The 15172-nt window shown below is 42.1% G+C and overlaps 1 protein-coding gene across 2 annotated transcripts in view; it reads right to left on the bottom strand.

Moving 5' to 3' along the window:
• The window catches only part of SIAE (sialic acid acetylesterase), a 32811-nt gene that overhangs the window by 1774 nt on the left and 15865 nt on the right, over positions 1-15172 (bottom strand). The window contains exons 4-10 of one of the 2 annotated variants that reach the window (XM_039872827.1): positions 12529-12667; positions 9028-9205; positions 7532-7641; positions 7046-7190; positions 6825-6933; positions 1990-2147; positions 841-1036 (exon numbers count right to left, since the gene is read on the bottom strand). In XM_039872827.1, coding sequence (XP_039728761.1) covers positions 841-1036; positions 1990-2147; positions 6825-6933; positions 7046-7190; positions 7532-7641; positions 9028-9205; positions 12529-12667 — 1035 coding nt within the window. Of the gene's footprint in view, positions 1-840; positions 1037-1989; positions 2148-6824; positions 6959-7045; positions 7191-7531; positions 7642-9027; positions 9206-12528; positions 12668-15172 lie in introns of both variants that reach the window. The other variant, XM_039872828.1, reaches the window with a different exon arrangement.

The raw sequence follows: 15172 nt of genomic DNA, 5'->3' as shown, positions 1-15172 counted from the left end.
TGCCAGCAATGAACTAAAGCAGAGAACACAGAATGCAGAAACTTCTTGGGAGCTAGAATTCACCTAAAACCCAGTGTCCAGAAGCTAATTCCTGCCAAACGCATGAGGCAAGTGGATATTATAGTCAGGATTCAGGAGGAGAAGCTGCCCAGATAAACTCCCATGTGATTAAAGTTTGTCTTAAAAATTCTTTTGTCTCCTCCAGTGCCCTCTTTTTATACACCCCTCACCCCAGCCTAATGGCCTCATGATTCTCATATAAAATGTTCCATATGCGAATGCCTCCCCCCGACTCCCCAACTACAGAAGACCCCTACAGAACCTCTTTAATAGTCCCAGTTCCACAGTGTGATGATCCTTGGTAGGTACTAGAAGAAAGTAGTTTTATTACATTAATCCACACTAAGTTACAAATCACCAAGCTTAAGACTCAAAGGAGACACTAAACTCAAAAGAATGTCAGAATTTGGGATACTGTGATATAAGAGGCATCCAAGGACAAGGGAAATATTCTGGAACAAGGATCCTTTCAATAGGTAACATAAATAAAACTGCAAGCCCTGCCCAGAGCCAAGACAGTTGCTCTGGGAGGAAAACTACAAAAGGAATATTGCACCAATATGGACGCGTTTTCCCTTCCTTGAGTGTCCTGTTTATCAAAATTGCCTCTAAGCGAATGAATTGACAGCTGCTTATTTGCCCCTCTGAGATAAACTCAGCCCCCACCAACCAAGACCTGCCTCACCATCATGTTACAATTAAAGAGATGGGCTTTGCTGTGGAGGACACGCTGACTCCCAACACAGGAGGAACCCCTATTGTTTCTGCTCTTCCTCTCACCTCAAATATCTTGTCGTCTTGCCTCTGCACCTGGATTTGCTGGGAATACATGAGGTTGAGCAGCCCCTTGTCAGCCAAGAGCTCTATCTTCTCAGGCAGTGGTCCTTGAAAAATCAGCTGCTTCTCACCATAAGCCACAGCACGGGCCCCCAAGTGCAGCCTATAGGCTACAGTTTGTTTATCTCGAGGGTGAATACTAGAGGATAAACAACAAGTAGAGAATTCTGGGTTTAAGTGCAATAATAATCGCATTTCTAAAAAAGGAAATAAAATATAAAGCATCCTTTAAGAAGGTGAGAATAAAGTTGATGTAATCTAATAGCCAGTGATCAGTGGCTAGTCAGCTAAAGAGAAATAGTGAATGGGGCTCTGGGCCTTCTATGGGTTGGAAACCTTGAAATAATAGATGATTTGGAAGGAAGAAATAAAGAGGGGACAGAGGGTGAGTGGGCATTGGAACTAACCTAGCAGAGCTAACTCCTAAGACTGTTCTAACCAACATATCCTATTTCATCTGAATCAGCTCTTCATTACTTGGTCCCCTCCCGGTTTTATTTATTCATTCAATAAATATTCATTCATTCAAAAAGAAAGAAATACTAGTTCAAGCTCCTACTATAACCCAGACACTGAGTGCTGGGCTGCATTTCACATTTGAAAGCCCCTCATATCCTACAGCTAGCAGGTGGTAGTCATGGGGGCCACTCACAAATACTCCATTGCTCCTTTTCTCAGTCCACCCCTTTTCCTGTTCTCTTTGAAGCTGGGCACAGCTATGTGCCTGCTTTGGACAATGCAATGTGGGCAGAAGTGATTTGTGTTGCTTCCAGAGGGAGCATTTAATTGCCAGTGTGGGACTTTAAGGGGCCCATGGAAGCACAGATCAACTTGGTGCCTCTGTTGACCTCTGGACACGTAGTGTGAACAAAAAATAAATTTTCATTGCATCAAGGCACTGAGATGGTGGGGTTTTTTATTATTATTATTACCGCAGCACATTGCAATATAAATGATTGTAGATAATGCTTCTGAGGTCCAATCCTTATACCACCTACTGTCTACCCCTGCACAAGTGAACATCATAGGGAAGACCAGAGACAAGGAACATATATTACTGTTATTCAAACAAAGCTCAAGAAGCACCAATACCTGCCAAAAGGTGAGTTCCTGTCACCGAGATCCATAGCGACAGCCATGAAAGTGTTGGGCATCCTTAGGTTGGGGACATAGCCAAAGTCTGCTGTTTGATGCCAACGGATCTGGGGAAGTTGATCATCTGACACTGCACCAGCCAAAACTGAAGACAACTAGAAAGCAGAGAGATTGTTACATCAGAATTTTATTGCATCAGAATCCTATGCCAGTCTTTTTCACAAGCAGACCCTGGTTCTGCTGCACTCATTTGTTCAAATGTTCATTCAACAAGTGTTTACTGAGCTTCTCACTCTATGGCAGAATCCCTCTCATCCCACATGCCACACTGTAATTCTGCAACCCCTCTCATCACGAGGTATAGTCTATGTCTCCTCCCATTGAATCTGGGCTAAATCTGTGATGTTCTCTGACCAGTGGAATGCTCAGAAGTGATGCTGGGCAGCTTCAGAGTCCTTGCCTTAAGATTTCATTCTCCTGGAACCCTGAGATGGCCAGGTTAAAAAAAAAAAAAAAAAGCAGCTACCTACTAGAGGAATGAATCACAGAGAGGTGCCTTGGAAACTGTAAGCTCATGAGGGAGAGAGGCATTAATGTCCCAGCAATCCCAGCAGAGGGGCCAGTCATGTGAATCCTAGGTCCTTCAGTTCAAAATGCAGCCACATGCGCAAGCCCAGTGATACCACATTTAGCAGAGGGAAAGCCATCCCAGCTGAGCCCGCTTGGCCAACCCATGGTACTATGTGCAAAAACAACGGGGCTGATGTTTTAAGCCACTAGGTTTTGAGGTAGTTTGTTGCAAAGCAATAGGTAATGACATTTGTTTACAACACAGGGCTATGCACTGCAGAAAAGCAAAGAGGAATCTGCCCTTGAGTTTGGGTAAATTGCATCAAAGACCCCAATTCTTTATACCTTCCTATATCCACACCCTCTTGCCATATGGCTTTCTGGTTTCTCCCATTAAGAGAAAAAGCATATTTCCACCACCACTTGATTTGACCTCAGCCATGTGGTTTGCTTTGGCCAACAGATGAAACAGAAGTTACGGTGTGCAAGTCTTGTCTTAAGCTGCTAAATATGCAGTAATTTGTAATGCAGTAATAGAAAACTAATATTTAGGGAAAGAACTTTCCAGGCAGAAGGAAAAGGAAATGATGGGCCCCAGGGCGGGATTATACTTAGTGTGCTTAATTAAAGCAATGAAGTGGTGTAAGCAAGGCACAGATAATCAAGAGATGAGTCAGATGGTAACAGAAGCAGAGGCAGACCATGTATGGCTGGTTGACCTCATAAGAAGGAACCAATGAAGCCCTCTGATATGACGGACACTTCAAAGGATCACTTTAACTGGTATATTGAGACTATCCTAAAGGGGGAGAAAAGATAGAAACAGGAAGACCAGTAAGGAGGCAATAATTCAAGGAACAGGTGACAGTGGCTTGGACTATTGTAGGAGCAGGCAGAATCTGTATACATAGTGAGTAAAGACGATTGGCTTTCATCTAGGCTAAAAGTTGATAGACTCCTATTCCTGCAAAGGACAGAGGCTTCCAGAAAAATTCTTTAATATTACTATGATGCATGTGGTCCTACTATTTCTTCCTTCTTTACTTCTCTGATGTTTATATCACCCTGTTCTCCGATTTAGATGGCACCTTATTCTTAGCCCTAGTTTCAGCCAGTGAGAGGCGTTGACCTATAATCTCTTTACAAACCATGCTCTAACAGTATAGGTCTAACCACAAACTGGGAAATGGTCTGGGCGAGCGACCACATTGTCTCCAGACTCCATTCCAAAAGTTCTGTCCCTATCAGAGGAGCTGCATTAGGAACAGACTCTTCTTCCTAGTCATTATTCACACAGCCCAGGAAACACCTGAGATCATCCCTACGCATGTGGCCAAGTGAAGCTTTGAATGCAGGACTTTTCCTGCTTCTTGAGTTGTTCCAGAAAGACTAGAAAATTATCAGAAAAACACTGAAGAGGCTGCAGTAGTAGCAGAAAGGATATGGAACTAACATAATAGTATAATATGGAATGTAGGGGCTATTTCCAATTCTCTTATTAAAATCTCTTGTGCAAATTGCCTTTAATCTATGAAATGATGAGACTCTCATGAAAACTATAAAACGGGATAGAAAGTTCTGTGAATCACTCCATTTGCTCCTTCATGACACCCAAAAGACTGAAAGTGGAACCGTGTTCACCAGTCAGTGCCCCGCTAAGAATCGTAGCAACAAAGCTACCAGAAAGATCTAGGATAAGTACAAGCCTGAAGCGCAACCAGGAGAAAGGCTAACAACGACCACTCAAGCCAAGGAAGTTTTCTCAAAATGGCAGTTTGCTGAGAATTCCTGCAGCACTTCTCCATTCCATTTCACTGGTTGCATTACTATATACTGGCCACATGGGGGCACCAGCATACTCTACAACCAAATGCATTCCTGTGTTTTTCTGGGATATAGTAGGGGTGCTGTTCAGTCCCCCACGGTGATTAGTAGAAATATTTCTACTAATGAAGGCATATAATAGCCAAAGAAGGTGACCACCTTCAGAGGATTTTACAAATAACACACTGTATTTTGCAGTCTGTTCCACTGGTCCTCTAAATCCCTTCTAAGAAAGCAAAGTCCTAGGGACTCCAGTCTCCTGCTCTCTTTTCCCCTCATGTTTTAAGTTACCTCTCTACAAATAACTCAAACACATGTGTCAGGCCCTGGTCTCTTCACTGAGCTGGAATCCTTCATCTCTGTGCTCCATTACCGCAACCATCATTTCAAACCCAACACTTCTCTAAAGCCAATTCATCTTTCCTTACAGACCAACTGTCCCTCCGGATTTTCTGACTTCTCTCACTAATGATAACAAACATTATCTGGCATGTGCTAGGCTTTACATGGATTCACTCATTTAATACTTAAAATAACAAAGAGGTTCGATATCCTGTTCAAAATCACATAACTAAAGAAGTGTCAGCGCTGGGAAGTGAATCCAGGCAGACAAATTCCAGATCCATGCTCTGAACCATTACATAGTCATGTTTGATATCTCCTTTGAAGGTAGATGTCAATAGTCCCAGTTTCCACAAGTAACAAACACATTTTTGATGCTGTAGAGTTAAAGCCCTGAGGCTAAGCGGCTTCTACTAAACTGTATGGCCTAAGTGCAAGGACCAGGTCTCTGATTCATGCCGTGCTGCTAGCACCTCACACAGTTCATGGCATATACATATAATAAGCATTCGGCACATACTTCTGGTTTGAATTGCTGAAGTCACATTCAAAACACCATGTACACAGGCCAAGAGACAAAAAAAGTACCTCAAAATCAAAACGTCGTTTCCACCAACAGTTACACAGAGCTGGTGACAGGAGTTGCTATTTTGATAATAACGAGCAGAATAATCTTGTTTCAAAGTCAAAATAAATATAAAAAAGAAAATGATTGTAAAGTAATTATAAGTGCAAAGAGTGTCTATAAAAATCTCTACCCAAAAATAGTATGGTAAAGTAGGACAAGGTAGAGGAGATGGGTGGGTGGTGGGAAGAAGGAATCCACGGACATTCAGAGGTAGCTGTCTGGAAGTATCACGCCCAAGTCAAATATTAAGCCCATTCCACTACGTTATGAGTTGGGCCTTGTTTTTATAACATCTTACTTGTTTAATTTCCTATGTTCCATAAAAGTCAGAACTACCATCTTACTAAAAAGACTAGGTCTTGGAGGGGTCATGAACAGGTGAGGCAAGGTAATTATAAACTTCATTAAATATGTTTATTCTTTTTAGACAAGACTGCGAATGGAATCTTTCCGACGTTACCACTAATTAAAAGTATGGTTTTTCTTCGTATATTTTTTTATTCACGTGTTAGGACATATATATAATACATGCCAACTAATTAGGTACTGGGGATATAAAAATATGGTCATGTATTCCTAACCCAGGCTTTGGATAGTCACAGAAGGCTTCCTAACACATCCAGACTTAGACCTAAAGGATGCTTAAAGTAGCTAGGAAAGTATGGGATTGAAAGATTGTTCCAGGCAAAGAGCATGCACAATGGGCTGGGAGTGACACAGAACAAGGCTCATTCTAAGGAGTGGCAAGGATAACACCAAGTTAGGGACGGTATGGGGAAGTGGACAGTCTCACATATCATTGCTAAGAGTATACGTTTACACAAATTCATACATTTCTACAGAGAAACTGGATAATATGTTCAAAGCCTTAAAAAGTATTTAATTTAACTTAGCAATTTCATTTCTGGGAATTTATCTTATGGAAATAATTAAGCATGTACATAATGATTTAGCTACAAGAAATATAAACGTGCTACTGCTTATAAAAGCAAAATGTTTAAAACAACCATCTATTGAAGACTAGTGAGATAAATCATAATACAACCATACCTCAGAATACTCTGCAATCATTATAAATTGTGCCTAAGATTAATATTTATTGGTATGAAAAAATGTTCACAATACGTCATTATGAGAAAAGCAAAATATGATATAATACTATGGTACAGATCCTATTTCAAAAAATACCTGAGCCGAAAAGTCTGCTATTTCTGGATTGTGGAATTACATGTTTTTAGCTTCTTTTTTTGCATATCTTTTAAATATTTCTTTAATGAACATGTAATGCCTTTTAATAAGAAGAAATATTAATTATCCCATCAGTGAACTGAGATGAATTAAGTCTTACATTCAGTTCTTGACCAGCTGGCTATGAGGACAAAAAAACAGGAATGTGCATTTCAGGAAAGAGATCTCAACGGCACATTTCCATGCCGAGCCCATACACCCTCTTCGCCTCAACACTTACCTGAACAAATCCAAACGGGAAGAGCCGCTCTGTCTGCCCCTGGGAGCCACGGTGGAAGGTTTGGCGCCAGTCTTCAATGAGCGCAGGGAATGTGCAATTGTACAGGTCCCTGTTAAAATTTACATTGGACTCCCCTGAAAACAGTCCAGGTTGTGAGAGGAGTTTGCGGTAGATGCAAAAATGGCCACACATTACTTCCCAACCTCTATCCAGGCCCTTACGAGTGGGCCTTCCTGTAGTCTCTCTGGATTGGCCTTGTGACTTGCTCAAGCCAATAGGGCATCAGCAAATGTGATGTAAGCAGAGGCTTGAAAAGTGCTTCAGTTCGGGGATTTGCTCTCTCTTGATACACGTGGAGCCCTGAAACTGTTATGTAAATAAGTGAATCTGAGCTAGCCTGCTGAAGGATGGGAGGCCACATGAGAACCACGATACCCCAGCAGATGGATAGCTCCCAGTCAACACACATGAGGGAGAGAACATCCTAGGTCATACAGCCATCAGACAAACTGCCGGGTAGCCAAAAACACCTAAGAGATCCCAGCAGAAATTAGCTGAAGCAGCCCAAAGTGAAAAACTATCTTGCTATCCCACAGAACAGTGAACTAAGTAAAATTATTTTTGTTTTATGTCACTAAATTCTAGGATGGTTTGTTATACAGCAAAGCTAACTGACACAATGGAGAAATAGCAAATTGAAAACTCACCCTGGTACCATATCACACCTTTCAGAGTCATATTACTTAGTGGATGAATCATGGCATTCCAAAGAACAGAGTATTCACTGGGACCGGTTACGGAATCAGATGGAATGAACCTGAAATCAATCAGAAGCACAAGTGTCACAAGAGAGCTAGTAATTGATCACATTATGATCCCTAAGCTGGACGTCTATCCAGCTTTCACTTGGGGCAAACTTCCAATGAAAGCAACACAGAATTAAATTGAACCACTCTGTTTCACATGCAAACATGTGAACACTCTCCGAATTTCCCCTCCAGGTTCTTCCCAGGATAAGCGTATTCGTTTTCTGTGAGTTCGGAGTGGGCCATCCCAGTTTCCAGATAAGGTCATTAAAACCAGAGAGAAGGAATGTTTTATTATGAGTCTCTCACACAGGCAATAAATTTATTTTACTAGTATTCGATGGATAGACACAAGATTGTTTTAGGCTTTTTGATTAATAAGCAATAGCATGATTCTCTTTCTTATAGCTTAATCATTGTGTACTGGTGTAAGTGTTTCCTTAAGATAAATTCAGAAATGAAATTGCTGGGTCAGAAGGAACCTTTTTTAAGGCTTTGAACATGTTCCTAAATTTCTCTGCAGAATACTTGTATGAATTTATACTCACAGCAGCTGTGTAAGAGAACGCCCACTTCCCCAAACCCTTGGAATTGTCCCTTCCATGTCCTCTGAGATCTGGGAAGCCTGGTTTCAGATTCCTCCTATTCTACCACAGGCGTCTTTCTGTTCCAAAGTTGAATGTTTTCACTCTCCCAAGCTATACCAAGAGCTCAAGTCCACCCTCTTCCCAGAACCAATGAGACAAGGTCTGTGAAAGCAGTTCATATATTGTTAATCTGTTAGTATTAGTAACAGGACTTTATTAACTAGCCCTTTTCCACACCCCACCTCCGCCACCAATGAGTCTTCCTGATCCAGCTTTTCTTAAGTATGCTTTCATAATCAGTATACTATATATTTCTTTGATTACATGTATATTTGTTCTTCCTGTTAGACTGTTTATTCTTAAAGGCAATACAGCACAGTGGTTAAGAACACAGGCATTAAAGTCAGACTTTGCCACTTACTAGTGTGTCCATGGGCAAGTTACTAAAACTCTCTTAGACGTAGCATCTTTAGCCACAGTATGTATGTTAAGAGCATCTACATTCCAAGAGGTTGCTGTGAGTACTAAATGAGTTAATATAAACTGCTTAAAACATTTTCCAGCATAAAGCTTTCAGTAAGTATTAGCTACTATTATTATTAAGAATTAGAATCGCAAATGCTTCATGACATATTCTCAGATGACTGTGGTGGTGACGACAGTAAAAATAATACCTTACCTATGCCTGGAATAAGTTAATACATTTTTAGACATTCAACACATACTTGACTCCCCAAAGGAGACCAGGACTCTTCTCCCTTATATAATGTTCTGGTAGGCTTTCTTTTGGACTGGAGGATACTTTCTTACCCTTGCCTATGAACCCCACAGGCTTTCAGCGATCTTCCAGATGACCAGGCTTCAATGGGTGTCCCACCCCACGAGGAGGAGATCAGCCCAATGGGATACCGCAGAGTGTCATAGAGGTAACGCCCGAAGAGCCAGCACACCGCTGACATGTACTCAAATTTTCCATGGCCTAAGTTTTCTGTTTAGAGAAACGGTTGAAGAAAAAGAGTCAGGGAAAAAGTAGATGGATACGAACTATAGGTACAAGATTGGTTTAGGTGAGAAGAATGGGTGTGGGTCATCTTTTGGTTCCTTTATAAGACTCCAAAAGTAGGATGAGATTGAGAAGCAACTGTCTCATTAGCAGAGAGTCAAAGCTCCCTAGCCAGGCAAGTGGGGCTCCTCCCCTGCTCCCCCATCACTTACAGGTTCCTCAGAATCTAGGAATAGTTAAGTTCTCCTCAACAGGGGAGGGGCAGAAAGGCCACTGGGCCCCCATACTACCTCGCCTACGCTTCTCCTCTTACATCCCCATTCGTCCCCACTTAGCTCTGCAGAAGGGAATAAGCAAGGAGGGAACGTGTCGAGAAGAAATGTGTTTTTTTCCTGCGTAGTTTTATACCCATTTTTACAGCTGCGCTAATGAAAACATGGACAAATAAGTGATAGGACGTTTGGCCAAAAGCGAAAGGAACAAAAACCAGAACCAATGTTTAAATTTTCAGTATAGTCTAGCTCATCTGTCCATTCAGCCCAGTAACTGACACAGACCACCAGACCAGAACAGGAAATTTCCACATTAGAAGAAAGCTGATGAAGAGGGGAACATGCACACACACAATTGATAGGATCATTCAGCTTAATATTTATTAAAGAACTACTATGTATAAGTCATTGGCTTGGCACTTGATCCAGATTCAAGACAGTTCTGGCGCTCAAAAAGCTGACAGTGTAATAGTGGGATTTCAAATCCATTTCAAATCAATTAAAATTGATTAAACACCTATTAGGAGCCAGGCATTTCTAGATGGTAGGGATACAGTAAAGAGATATGGAGAAATATGGAACCTCTCCTCATAGGTCTTATATTTAATGAAATATATATGGTAAAATACGGTTAAGTGCCTCAAGAGGTAAAAACATGTGTTAAGGGGTTGAAACTGCAAAAGAATATTAGATGAAAGGCAGATCATAAAAAGTCTAACGTAGACTGACTTCCTCCCCAGTGCTTCCACAATACTCCACACATAATGTTTCCCTTAACCCACTGCACTATTAGCTACTTCAAAGCAAGGACTTCATCCTATTCAGTGCCTGGAACCTAACAGAGAGCCAGTAGATGCTCGCTGGCTGGTGTTGAGTGGCTGTAGGTGGCTGGTATAAAGCTGGATTCACTGATGGGCAGGTAGAGAGAAAAGGTAAGTAACGGGGAAGAAAAGGGAGGTGGGGAGGCCTTGAAGGATAGACAGGAGTTTAATAAGCAGAGCTGGCATTCTAGGCAAAAGAAACAATATATAAAAAGGCACAGAGGATAGAAAAAATTTTGAAAATGTTTGACCGAAGCATAAGTTACAAAAGGAAGATGAGACTGGAGGGGAGGCTAGAGTCACACTAGGGAGTAAAGAAGATGGAAAGCCACTTGAAAATGCTTGAGAATGAGATGATGTGTAGGCAGAACAGCTCTCCAGAGATGTCCACATCCTACTATCTATAATCTGTAAATATGTTATCGTTCTTGGCTAAAAGGATTTTGTAGATGTGATTGGGGTTGAGGACCTTGAGACAGGAGATGGTCCTGAATTATCCAGGTGGGCCCAATCTAATTACGAGTCCTTAAAATCAGGGAACCTTCCCGGCTGCAAGCAGAGAGATCTGACAACAGAAGGGGCAGCAGAGACTGCCTGTGAACTGTGAGAGAGACTTGGCCTACTGTGTTCTTCCCCACATACCTGCACTACCTCACCTCTTACAGGTTCTTACTAAAACGTTGCCTTTCTCATTGGGACTTCCATGGCCACTCCAAGCTGGAAACCACTATCCATCCCTGCCATAAGGGTCCCTAGTGCCCCCTCTCCTTGCCTCATATATTTTATTCATTTTGTCTCATTAGCATTCATCACCAATCTAACCTATTCCTTATACCCCCAAATTCATTTGGTTTCTGAGTTCAGAGAGTGAAAGCGAGCTGATAGCAAGGTAAAAATAAACACATTATCCAAATCTAATTGATTCCCGAGTTTTAGATAACATGTAGTGAGAGTTCATAGACCAAAAGATTCATCCAAAAAATTTTCCAAAATAAATTTAGTTCCTAAGTTCTTATAGGGAGAGTTCAGATATGGTGATACTGAAGAGTATCAGATACTTCGTATATAACTTAATAATTTTATTATTCGTTTTCCATATTCCCTTGCAAGCTCCATGAGATCAGGTGTTCTTGCTGGATTTATTCATTGCTATACCCCTAGCACTGAGACCAGTGCCTAGCACATAGAAGGCACTGAAACATTTGTTAAATGAATTCATACTTGAAAATGTAGGAGCAACTGGGGTTACCAAGGTAAAGCACGTACAGATCAAAAAGAAAAGGGACTAGAAAGAGCACAAGGGACCACATTTGGTGGAAGGGACTGAAGAAAGCAAAGACATGGGCAGGGGGCAGACAGAAGAGGAGACTAGGGAAAAGAAGTACCACGCAAGCGAAGAAGAATGCGCGGTTCCTAAAAGGGCTGGTTGGAGTGTCGAACGCTGCAGAGGCATCTAGAGTGTGAAATTAGAACAACAGTAGTCATCCTGAGGTGAACAAGTTGTTGAAATGGAAGCAGAAGACAGATTATAAAGGATTAAAGAGTGAAGACACAGAAAGGCAGTGAAAAGAATGAAAACGAAAGATGGTCTAGAAAGGTTTAAGTAACCAAAGAGGAAAGTTAAGGCCTTGTGAGAAGGGTGTTATGTTTAGTTTTGCATTGTTTCGTTATAATAAAAAAAAAAAAAAGCTAAACTCTGAGAGTAGAGACCGTGTCTGTCTTGGAGCCTAGCACAGAGCTGCACTGCAGAGGCAGGAAATAAAGATTTCCTGTTGAATGGGCGGTGGGTTGAAAGAACAGAGCCTGAGGGACAAACAAAGGCCCTGGAGGAAGTAAGAGCCTGCATCAGAGGTAGCCGTGAGAGGACACCAGTCAGTTGTGTTCAGACACGGGAACAACGGAAGAAAGAACAAGAGAACAGAGAATCGAGGCCTTGAAGAGAAATGCTGGCAGAGCTCACGCTGAATGGCTTCAATGTATTCAGTGAAGCCAAAAGAAGAGTCATCTGCTCATAGCGAGGAGGAAGACTCACTGGTGTTGTCCTGGGAATAAATTTATGGAATAGCTACCTTCAGGAATGGGGTGGAGAGTCAATAAAATATGAAAAAAAGATAGTTGAATTCTAATAGATAAGAACCAAATTCAGGATTTCAGATTCCACCTAGGGCACTAATTCTCTACATAAGAGATGGCACATGCTCCAGCAGTCACTTACCTGAGGTGGGCTTAGACCACTTCAAGTCAACCCCAGCAAGGTCCTCCAGCTCCTGTTCTGCTTGGATGAGAGACACGGAGAGGATGCGGACAGACTGATAGGCAGTGGTGTTAGACAGCTCACTTGTAGCATTAAATATCTAGAAAAGAAAGAGGGATATCATTTCTTATACCAAACTGGCTGGTGGGTAGTTAGTTACCTATCCTACTGCCTTTTAAACACTACCAACCCTTTGAGCTCCTGAGGTTTCAACACGCCAAGATCAAATGGATAACCAAAACTAGTGATGGGCTGGTGTGAGTCAACTTGATCCACCTTGACCAACAGAGACCGTGATGAACCATGTCCTCAGAGAAGGCAGGAATGCAATGGAACCTGATATCTCAAGCTGCAAATATGTATCAGATGAGAGGAGCTATGGGGTGGTTTCGGCTAAAGATCAACTCTCAATCAGACCACTGCGGTATCTTGGAACAAAAATACTTCTATTCAGAAAAAAATATCTGATAATATAAAGCCATGGCACTGACTTCTTTTAAGTGGAATCAAAAGGCGTGTGTGTGTATGTGTGTGTGTGTGTGAAGCGGAGGTGAGGGTGGGAGGATGGGGTTGGTTGAATCTGTATGTCCATACCACGTAGGAAAAGAGTATTCAAAAGCAACATGATCTTCGGAACTACTAAAACATATTGAAATCAGTCTCGAAATGTTTACGTTCTCAACTGGGTCCCAGCAAATCACCAAAGCAAAGCTTGGGAGACATGGCAATTTGAAAGGCAGCATTTAGGGTGGCTGCTGAGAAAAGCCTCAAGAAACTAGACAAAGAAAAGGATCTATTCAAAGACATATCACTTTTTCCCAAATCACTTTATTAACCCTTGTCCATTTCCCAGAGTATGACAGGAAGGGCGTGGGGTTTTGATGAACAAGAATGTATATACTCTACTGAGCAGATTCTCTGTTGGTCCTATTGAGCATCGTTCCTCTATGAGTTTACAAATAAGTTCCACTTCCTTTAATTCTGATTTTTTTAGTTACTTTTTTATTTTAAAAAGAAGATATCATAAATATAGTTTTTACTTTATTTGTTTTCTCTTCTCTCTATCTCCCTGGATTATTGTGGTTTTCTCAGAACAAAGGGCTAACAGGAGCATCAGGAAGACCAGTTATCACTGGCCTCAGGGAACAAGCGCTCCAGCTGAGGCAGGACTGCTGGGCGAGATACACAGGAGGCTGGATACCTTCCACTGGAGGCTCGCCGCAGAGTGAGCAGCTGGCTCCCTTTCCCTCCCGCCCACCACAGAGAATACAGCTGGCCCTCCAGCCCACAGTGTAAGAGAAATGGTGGAGCAGCCAGAAGGCCCCCACGGAGCATTTCATTGAAACCAGGCTGCCCCCTGAATCACCTCTTGACTTGCCACCGAGCCTGCTGCGGCCAATAAGATAGCGAGATGCAAATAACTGGCTCTTCTGGTCACAATGGGAGCCACAGTATGAAATGCTCCCTGGGCTGCAGCAGCTCTAGCCTGTCAGGGTTACTTGTCTTCCCACTATCAGGGCACAGATTACATACGGTCTCAAAAAATTCCACTGGAAATCCAGATCTGTTTGTTCAGGATCTTGCCTGGCAAGTTTAATGTAAAATAAACATTAAAGAGTAAGAACAGGCTAATGCACTCACAGTATTTTCTGGCAGGGAAATTATTTTTCAGCACCAAGTACCTGTAAAGAGTTGCCTCCCCTGAAGTTCAGTTCTTCACTAAGCGCTAAGGATCGTCTGGTGCTTCCATGGAAACGGTGGATGGAACTGCTTCCATTCTCTCCGCCCACACTAGCTTCCGTACTGACTGGGAACTCAAGTGTCTCATCGCATGAGATGCCAGCTTGGGGCGGCAGCATGGGTGAACACGCTACTTGTCTTTTAGACCCGCCGCGAACACTGTAGAGTACTGCAAGGCCAACAGAGTCGGGGTGGTTGGCGTTCTTTTATATTGTTACGGCTTACAGAACTGGATCCAAAAACATTGGCTGAAAAACTTCCATTTTCAAACTCACATTTGAGTATTATTTCAAGTCAAAACTTGAAAGCCACAGAAAGTGTTAACAAAAAATGGGGGTGGAGAAAATTCTCGCTGAACCCGACAATTCTGAAATTAGTAGCCTTTTACCAGTATCGCCAAGCCTTTCCGATGGAAGCATTCCTTGGGGATATTGGCAGCAAACTTAGGAATAAAGAGATTTCAGGAAGATTTTCATTTAAATGACACTTGGTTTCCCTGCTGATGAAAGGGGAAGGCTTACTCCATCTGCTGAGATCAAATTTCATCTCATCAAACACCTCAGTGTAATTATTTTTCTACCAAGTATTTAAATGAGGATGTAAATGAATACCGAGGTATTGGAAGTCATTAAGGCTGCTGTGGCTGAGAGGAAGCACCGCTGCCTCCCTAGGGACCCGTGGTTCGCCATCAAAGCAGCTGCTCACCGGTGTTCATTTTGTAACCTTTATGCCACATTCTTAAATTAATGAAGAAACGTCAAGAATCTATTTCCTCAGAGAATCTTAGCATGGGGTCTGCACAGGGAGCAAGGCCTGTGTATGAGAGCGTGTGTGTGTGTGTGTGTGTGTGTGTGTGTGTGTGTGT

The sequence above is a fragment of the Pteropus medius genome, unplaced genomic scaffold (genome assembly GCF_902729225.1).
Source record: "Pteropus medius unplaced genomic scaffold, Ma_sr-lr_union100, whole genome shotgun sequence".
In the NCBI taxonomy this organism is placed as follows: domain Eukaryota; kingdom Metazoa; phylum Chordata; class Mammalia; order Chiroptera; family Pteropodidae; genus Pteropus; species Pteropus medius.
The sequence above is the reverse complement of the archived record's forward strand: the minus strand, read 5'-3'. Positions and strand labels throughout refer to the sequence as shown.